This window comes from Anomaloglossus baeobatrachus, chromosome 1 (assembly GCF_048569485.1).
Source record: "Anomaloglossus baeobatrachus isolate aAnoBae1 chromosome 1, aAnoBae1.hap1, whole genome shotgun sequence".
Lineage (NCBI taxonomy): Eukaryota > Metazoa > Chordata > Amphibia > Anura > Aromobatidae > Anomaloglossus > Anomaloglossus baeobatrachus.
Genome location: NC_134353.1, coordinates 436,382,599 through 436,392,302, shown reverse-complemented (window position 1 = coordinate 436,392,302; position 9,704 = coordinate 436,382,599). Strand labels below are relative to the sequence as shown.

The 9,704-nt window shown below is 41.7% G+C and overlaps 1 protein-coding gene across 2 annotated transcripts in view; it reads left to right on the top strand.

The window, feature by feature from the left end:
- Positions 1-9,704, top strand: part of GAK (cyclin G associated kinase) — a 414,917-nt gene that overhangs the window by 70,006 nt on the left and 335,207 nt on the right. For both annotated transcript variants that reach the window (XM_075352640.1, XM_075352641.1), the window contains exons 2-3: positions 2,051-2,112; positions 3,728-3,787. In XM_075352640.1, the coding sequence (XP_075208755.1) occupies positions 2,051-2,112; positions 3,728-3,787 (122 nt within the window). The remainder of the gene's footprint in view (positions 1-2,050; positions 2,113-3,727; positions 3,788-9,704) is intronic.

The window sequence follows — 9,704 nt, the reverse complement described above, 5'->3', positions numbered from 1 at the left end:
AGCATGTCAGTTTGTGGCGGTTTTCTAATCTGCTTATGTTATTGAAGGCATTATTTATGAGCTCAAAAACCTTTCAGGGGATGGGGTTTTTTAAAAAGCTAATCTGCTTTTGCAGCTGAAAAATGTATCCTCAAAAAACGCAGCAAAAACGCTGTGTGTAAATGCAGCCTTAGATCAGCAATAGAACAGCCATTTATAGGACATTTCATAACTTTTCCAAATTCCTATGAAACAATTTTCAGCACATTCTGCATTGCACTACTGTCCCCAATTTATTATATATTTTAGGAGTCTGAGTCGGTGCATTTTATACTAACTCAGATGACTCCAAAATGAACTCAGACTTCGACTCCAGAGCCCTGTGTTCAACTGTAGTAAAGTGATGACAATAGACGTCAGCGTAGGCCCCGTGCACCGGACATGATCATGCAAGGGTCTGCAAGAAGCAGGTAAGGGGACAACGCAGGAGCAGAGGACAGGTGGAAATAATTTTTTGTAGGAACCTCACTCAAGGATAAGCAGAGGGGGCATTTTCAGCATAAAAAAATAGGCTGAAAAAGTCGGCTTATACTCAACTATATACAGTGTGTATATTTTTTATTTTTTTATGTTCAATCATGGTGAATGGGGGTTGATTTGAACTTTTTTAATTTTTTTTTGTAACTTTTTCATTTTTAAAACTTTTTTTTTTCTTTTTTTTTTTTTAATTTTACTTGACCCCCTGAGGACTTTATCACTGCACAGTCTGATCGCTTGTGCATTTTTTTTTTTTATTAGTGCTGCAGAGCTCTGATCAGCAAAAATGGACTGTTTCTTTAAGAGCCGTTGCTCTGTCGGCTCTTACAGGAAGTATGTCATCATAGTGAAGGGTCATCACATGACCCGTTGCTACCATGGCAACCATCGGCTCCCTGTGATCATGTCACGGGTCTTCCGATGGCGTCATTTAAATTTTGACAGCACAATCTAAGTGAGAAGCAGACACGGGTGGATCGTGTATCCAACCGCGCCTGTTAGCACCACATGTCTGCTGATTTGAAAAGCACACATGTGCAGAGCTCACCGCCGGCTCACCGCAGCAGCCGGCGGTGATTACTGTGACAAGACAGTTAACGTACCTAGTTTACAAGCTGCCTGTATCAGACATTGGTTGTAGGGTTTCAGCCACGTGTGTATGACCCTACAATGCTGCAGTGTGTAAGAGAATAACATACTTTACAAGCCGCATGAGAGACTATTAGGACAGGCAGATCCCTGGCGGCCTAGTGCCAATGACTGACAGACCTTTCCCTATACATGCCTGAAAGGAGAGACCTGCTAGCAGAACCTGTCTTTCTGACTAGTCACCCGATTAGCTCAGTCCCTGGTGGCTTTTAGACAATATTTTTCTCTCAAAAATGCCACAGCATTTCAGTGAAACCTAAGTGGCTGAAATCCTACAGCTACGGTGTGATACATGCGGTTTGTGGATCAGCTATCAGGTTCCTTTTAAACTTATTTTTAGGAGGATTGGTGCATCTAAGTATGTGTCTAAGTTTCAGTTTTCTGTATGTTTGAAAGATTACATTTTATTATTATTATAGCGCCATTTATTCCATGGCGCTTTACAAGTGAAAGAGGGTATACGCACAACAGTCATTAACAGTACAAGACAGACTGGTATAGGAGGAGAGAGGACCCTGCCCGCGAGGGCTCACAGTCTACAGGGAATGGGTGATGGTACAATAGGTGAGGACAGAGCTGGTTGCGCAGTGGTCTACTGGACTGATGGCTATTGTAGGTTGACACAAATTGTCATGAAGTTGCATATAAACTGCTAAGTAACATTTTGAGAATGTGCAAATGTCTTTTTTTTTTTGCTTTAAAGCGATCAGTAAAGAGTTGATGCCTTTTATCAGATTCTTATTTTCCCTCTTTGAATAACTCTACAGTCTACCGTGTACATATGTTTTTATTATTTTTTCTTACATCTTGTAGCATAGCCTTCTGGATGAGCACTGTCCTCTATTAGCACTAGCTGATGCTAAATGTGTGTCTTTTTTTTTGTAAGGTGGATTTGCGTTTGTCTATGAAGCTCAAGATCTAGGCTCTGGGAAAGACTATGCACTGAAGGTAATGATTGCTTTAGGCCACTTTCACACTTGCGTTGTTTTCCATCCGTTGCAATCCGCCGCCTAGATGAATTACGGTAACCGTTGCAGGAATCCGTTTATTCCTCATAGACTTCTATTAAGGGTAGATTGCAACTGATGGTCTTGCGTTGCATCCGCCCCGCGGCACATCAGTTGTTTAGTGACTGACCACTGGGTGGGAGGAGCGTGCAGTGTAGTGTGTTTTGTTGCTGTGAAAAAACGCGCTCTCTAAGACTTGCTGAGAATGGTGCGTGTAAAGAGGAACTCTATTATCATTTCATACATCAATAGTACACATGAAAATACGTAACTCTGTAATAAATCTTATCAGACACATCTGCTCCTGTCTCTGCCAGAATTGATCAGTCATTATCAAAATTCTCAATTCTATGGTAAAATCTGTATTCAGTGAAGACTCTCCCATTACTGAGATAGGAGATGGCCGCTGTTATTGAGGAGAGTTCTCTGATAACATATATTACAAAATTGCTCAGTTTTACGTGTACTATTCATTTATGGAATAAAAATTAAAACAATGGTTATGCTTTAACTTAAAAATCTACATGAGAATGGCTTTAAAATCCTATAATTTAAAATGGTGTTTGTTATGAGCTCAGAGTGCTCGAGTCCAAATTTAGTGAGGCTGGATGGAAATTCAAATAACAGCTGCAGCTTGTACTGAGCAGTGGGAGCTCTCAGGAGGGAGAATGGACACTAAGGAGCTGTCAGTCAGGATATTAGGGAGGAGACATAAAGGGTTACACAGCAATGTCCACACTGAGGAGCTGTCAGTCAGGATATTAGGGAGGAGCCATAAAGGGTTACACAGCAGTGTCCACACTGAGGAGCTGTCAGTCAGGATAGGAGGGCAAGAGATTACACTGTATAATCCTTTGAGATTCTTACATTGATGTTCAAAGGAAGTTGATTTAAGATCTATTGAATAATTTATTCAGTTTATGTTGTGAAATCTGGAGACGGGTCAGCTTTAGCAGGAATATGTCAGCAAGTTTTCATCTTGATTCCCATAATGTTAATTACTGAACTGCTTTCTTCCAGTTTTATCTGCGGCAGATCTACCAGTTCTCTAATTTATGTCATGTATATGGGCTGTTAATAAGACCTTTGAAAAACCCAAGGACCTGTAATTTTACCCAGAGGGAAGTCGCCATGCCATCCACTCTAGTTCTGCTTACTTGGTTCTTGCTTTTCTTCAGTTCAGTATTGGATTTATTTGCAGCTACTAGATAGCATGACTGGTAATTTAGATTATGGGTGGAGAATTGAGGGGGGGTGTTCACATATACAGGTGAACAGGTGCTCATCAGCAGTTGCAGGCGGTAGGATGGTATCTACATCCATATAGGTACTATTGGCATTTCCTCTGAGATATTGTCTACTGCATGTCAAGTGACTGTTTAGCAAAGACTAGAACCCATGGGACTGTAAAAGTGAGTCAATATTAGTTTTAATTTTTTTTTGTTTTTTTAGCACATATACATCTTATTTGATGTTATTTACAAAGCCTGGAAACTTTTACATAGAGAATAAGAGCCATGTTGAGCACAGTAATATTGTTTGGATTTTATTTGTAGAGATTGCTGTCCAATGAAGAAGAAAAGAATAAAGCAGTTATCCAGGAGATTTGTTTCATGGTATCCTTTTACTACATGTTTGTAGGCTTTTGTTATATACATGTAAATGTGGGTGATCTACCTTGTCTATTAATCCTTGACTTGTATTACTTTTATTTTTCATTAAACCCTTCACGACCGAGGACGTAACAGTACGTTCTAAATCTTGAAGGGGTGATCACCTCTGGCTGTGATGACTCCTGTTGCTATTATGACGTAGTTCCTGTTACAGCCGGCAGAGCAGCAGCTGTAGCAGGAACGCAGCATTTCTTCTGATTTAGAGCTGTGTAGCTCTGATCAACAGAAATGAACAAACGATCAGACTGCTGATCCTTATTGCCCCCTACGGGGACTAGTAAAATAAAAGTTCAAATTACCCTCCATTCGCCCATTGAAAATTAAAAGGTTAAAAAAATATACACACAGTTTGGTATCACCGCGTTCAGAAATGCGTACTCTGTTAAAAGATAAAATCAGTTAGCCTGATCGATAAACGACAAAGCAGCAAAAAAATTCTAAATGACAAAATTACGTGTTTTGGTCATTTAAAATTTTGCACAAAATGTAATAACAGGCAACCAACAAGTAGCATCTGCGCTAAAATGGTACCATTAAAAATGTCAGCTCCAGATGCAAAAAATAAGCAGTGACTGAGCCCCATATCCCGAAAAATGAGAACGCTACGGATCTCGGAAAATGGTGCAACAAGTGTACCACTTTTTTGAGGCAAACTTATGAATTTTTTTTAACCCCTTAGATAAAAGTAAACCTATACATGCTTGATATCTACAAAGTCGCACTGACCTGAGGCATCACAATAACATATCAGTGTTTACCGTAAAGCGAACACTGTTAATAAAATACCCCCAAAACAATCATGCAATTGCACTTTTTTTGCAATTTTTCCACACTTGGAATTTTTTTTACTGTTTTTCAGTACACTATATGGTAATACTCATGATTTTATTTAAAAGAACAACTCATCCCTCAAAAAACAAGCGCCCATATGGCAAGATTGATGGAAAAATAAAAAAGTTACGGCTCTTGACAGAAGGTGAGCAAAAAGAAAAAAATCGCTCGGAGTGAAGGGGTTAAATTATGACATTGAGTAGGTTCACAATCTGAATGATAAAAACTGTACAATTACACTGAAACATGTTGGATATTCTTTTACGCCATGACTGCACCCCTCGAGAGGGATCATCCCATCAACGAAAGGAAACCTACTGAATAAAAGGGTGAAACTTCTTCCCCTCATCAATTGGTTTCCTGTCCTTTAAGGGAACCTACACAGAGATGAAGTTGCAGAATGAAAATTCCATACTTACCCTGTCCAGGCTGCCAGGAGAGCAGTGGTGTGCTGCATCATTGATGCAGGTCCCTGGAGGCACCGCAGCTCTAAAAACACACTGGGGCTATGGAGCGGTACCGCCTTTTTATTTTCAATAGGTTTCCTGTTCCTGGGGGCAGATACACTCAAGTACGGTGCTGTCATGGTTCTGGAAAATCCAATTACCGCTGAGTAATTATCATCTTCTTGTTCTTTAATTACTTGGAAAGACCGAAGTGTAGTGCAAAACTTAAAATAAGGCGTGTATAATCTGCAGGAATAAGTTACTCAGCTCATGCTAGAAGAGTCTGTGCAGCATGTGTCCAAAAGACTACATGTGATGAATCCCCACGTTGCCATGGACTTAAAATCAGTCTTTAAGGCCGAGAATAAAAGTTCTCTTAAAACACTAATCCTTCAGGAAAAGTGATAAATGGGGAAAATTTTAAAACCAGATTGAAGTCTGATACTTCCTCCTCTTCAACCTCTAACGACAGTACATGTGGCAGGCCTTGCTTCCCCGTCGAAGGCACATACTTTAATTAAAGCCATTAGGGCCGCTATGGGTATCACAGAGGTTAAAACTCTTAGATCAGTACAAGACATTATGTTTGGGGAGTTAGAGGAGTGGAAGCCACGAACCTTCCCGTTTAATGGGAAATTGCAGGCTCACATTATAAAGGAGTTGAGTAAAGCAGAAAGAGAGGTTACCTATTGCTACCTTCATCGTCAAAAAGGAGGTCCCCGTTGAGGAAGAGGATACAGCCCTTTTTTATAAAGTAGCAGAGGTTAAATCCTCCAAAAAATCTTCACTATGCTTGAAAGACACGGGAATCCTGAACAATCACTCAGGAAAGCTAACTGGCATCTAAATCATACCTGAGAGTCCTCGGGTGGAGGCCTGAAATCTACTATTTCAGCGGCCTGCACAGCCAAATCCATGATTATCTGGTTGGACCAACTAGAGGGTCTGCTAAGAAATAACGTTCCGAGAGAGACTTGAACATGGCAGCTAGATCAGCAGGCCTGACTAACGCAGCCCCGTAGGGGGCTGTAGCTTAAAGGCCCCATCACACACAGCGATATCGTTAACAATATCGCTAGCGAGCGTACCCGCCCTTGTCGTTTCTGCGTCACGGGCAAATCTTTGCCCGTGGTGCACAAAATCGTTTGAAGCAGTCACACGGACTTACCTGCTTAGCAATGTCGCTGTTACCAGCGAACCGCCTCCTTTCTAATGGGGCGGTTCATGCGGCGTCACAGTGGCGTCACTAAGCGGCTGCCCAATAGAAGTGGAGGGGCGGAGATGAGCGGCCGTAACAGCCCGCTCACCTCCTTCCTTCCTCATTGCTGGCGGCCGCAGGTAAACTGCAGTTCGTCATTCCCGCAGTATCACACATAGCGATGTGTGCTGCCTCGGGAACTGCGAACAATCTGCGACCTCAACAATCAACGATATTTTGAAAGTGAATGACGTATCAACGATAAGGTGAGTATTTTTGATCGTTAACGGCCGTTCGTTGGTGTCACACACAACGACGTCGCTAACGATGCCGGATGTGCGTCACGGAATCCGTGACCCCAGCGCTATATCGCTAGATAAGACGTTGCGTGTGACGGGGCCTTAAGTCTTGGCTGGGTGATTTTCAGTTGAAGGCCAAATTGTGTTCTATCCTGTGTGATGGAGAAATTTAATTTCATCCACTTCTGGATGTAATCATGAACAAAGCCATAGATAAGAAGGGATATTCTAACCCATCTATCCCTGAATAGCATGAGAGATGGGATAATAAAAGGAATAAGAATAATGAATTTATGATTGGTGGTCCCTCCTCAGAAGGAAATAAGTAATCCCAATGATGCTGTTACCTGGGTAGGAGGAAGACTTCCCCCTCTTTCTTCCCTGCCTAGGCAAGAATTTCATTCTATAGTTGGATTTTGAATCATGCCTTAGGCTAGTGTTTTGGATGATTCCTCCACAAACATTTGCCATAACATTCCCCAGAAAGCCTTTGCAATAGCAGTTGGCCCTGGAAACTGCATGGATCTGGTTCAGAAACAGTTATTCATATGTTGGTACCAGCAGAGGAAGAAAGAAGGGGCTGTTATTCCCCCTTTTCTTGATGGCACCTTCAGAACCATCATCCATTTGAAGAGACTAAACAAGTTTTTGATACATCATCCTTTCAAGATGGTATCAATTAAAATGGGCTAAAAAACTCCTGTTTCCAGGGTGCTAGACCTGAAGGATGCTCACTACCATGTTCTGATCCATACAGAAGACCAAAAATACCGAACAGTGGCCAGGTCAGACATTTTCAGTTCAGGGGTCTGCCATTCAGTCTATCAATGGTCCTAAGGGTTGTCATGAAAATCGTAGCTGAAGTGACAGCGCATTATTGGGAGCAGCAGGATACTCCATCCCATACCTGGAAGATTTACTTATCAGCATATCAATGGAACAATGTAATTTTTGTACTGGCGACAGTTAGGGCCACACTAAAGAAGTTGAGCTGGCTTCTGAACTTTAAAGAAGTCAAGACTAGTCACCTCAAAGGTCCAGTCTTTTTCGGTTCACTGTATTATGTCAGAAAATCAGACGATGGTTGCTTACATCAATCATTGGTGTGAAGCAAGATCGGGCTCCCTGATGGCGGTAACCAGGGCTGTTGAGTCAGAGTTCATTTTGATGGAATCGGAGTTGGTATAAAATGCACCGACTCCGACTCCTAAAATATATAATAAATTGGGGACAGTAGTGCAATGCAGAATGTACTGAATATTTTTTCATAGGAATTTGGGAAAGTTATGAAATGTCCTATAAATGGCTGTTCTATTCCTGATCTAAGGCTACATTTACACAGCGTTTTTGCTGCGTTTTTTGAGGATACGTTTGTCAGCTGCAAAAGCAGATCAGCTTTTTAAAAAACCTCATCACCTGAAAGGTTTTTGAGCTCCTAAATAATGCTTTCAATAGCATAAGCAGATTAGAAAACCGCCACAAACTGACATGCTCATTCTTTGTGAGGATCTGTTTTTGAGTATGGGATAGCTACTGGGTATCAATTCACTGGTAAATGGACAAGGATAGCAAAGTGAACGAAATAAAAAACGCCTAAAATATAGCCTTTAATCTTATTAGTAAAAAAATCCAAGTAGGACCTACAATAATAACAAACAGACCAATATAAAAAAGCCAATATACTCAATATACTGCAGAGGACCAATTGGCTAATCAGGAGTAAAATTATGTGGATAATGTCATTCATGTAAACAATTACTGTAACATACCGCAATGAGCAGCAGCAGCATTAATCATATAGTGAATGATAAATAACATGCAACCACATAATCACCTGCCACAAAGCAAATGGCGGTGAGCAACTAGTAGAAAAGGAACGGTCTTACCCCATCTGCCGTATAACCCTTTCCCTGCTTAATGAAGCACTTAATACTGGATAGTCTCGGCAACCAAGATAGATGAGATAACCTGGTCCTTTATCTGGATGACTCAGGATCTCCACAGGTTCCAAACATATGTCCAGCAGTTGTGCATGATTCTCCCAACGCGTTTCTTATATCATCAGGGGAGGATAAGAATCCAAAATCCTGGTCACAAAAGACCCATACAGATTGGCATAAATTACTGTGGAACAATATGTACACAAACCACATTAAACAAGGTCCATGTCAGTAGCAAAAGCAGACGGCCAGGACAAAGCGGCGGGTGCAACTTACTTCCATCAATACCAGGAGATTCCTGGGCAGAGCGCATCTGTCATACCTCGCCGTCAGGTTTAAATGAACCGCTCGCTTAGAGTGGCGTCTGACGTCACATCCGCACGCAGCGGTGAGCTCACTTCCGGGTCACATGATCGCGGCCGCGATGTGCACGTCACAGAGGGGCGTATAGATTAGCCATGTGAACCATAGCGTTAGCAGGTAAATGACTACAGAAAAATGGCCACGGTTAGCATCGCAAAACCAGCGATAACAATACGGCCATTAATTCATAACAGTGGCCCATCAACATCAAAAATGGGCCATACAAGCAGCTGTAACACTTATTACAGGCACCCAGATAGGTAGGAGGCTCAGAGAGAGCAACAAGCAGGGGGGAGAAAAATGGACCGGGACAGACCAGCAGGAGAGATTATTCAAAGAGGGAATGAGAACAGAAAAACATAATATACATCAGATCACTGTTGTGATTAGTGGAGGGAAAGACAAAAAAACAAAAAAACAACAAAAGAGGATCAGGAGAGGCCAGCACGGACTAGGAGGAAAAAATAAAAATATCGAATGATACAATGGAAAAATGACGGAAAAACAAATGGCAGAAAAATACTACAATTAAATTGGGCAAGGATGGAAGAAAAACCACCACCAAACTATACAATCCTTGGGGCCCTACAGTTAAACCTGACCCTACCTATTTGTGGAGGTCGGCACCCTAGGACAGATCGGTGATTGGTGCCCCCACTCGGGCGGCGACTATCCCTCCTAACATGTATCTAATCTAGTCTACCACAAAGGGTGCGAAGGAGAGAGCTTCATTAAGGCCCAATGGTTTGCTAGTTTTCAGCCAAAAAATCCACTTGGTTTCTT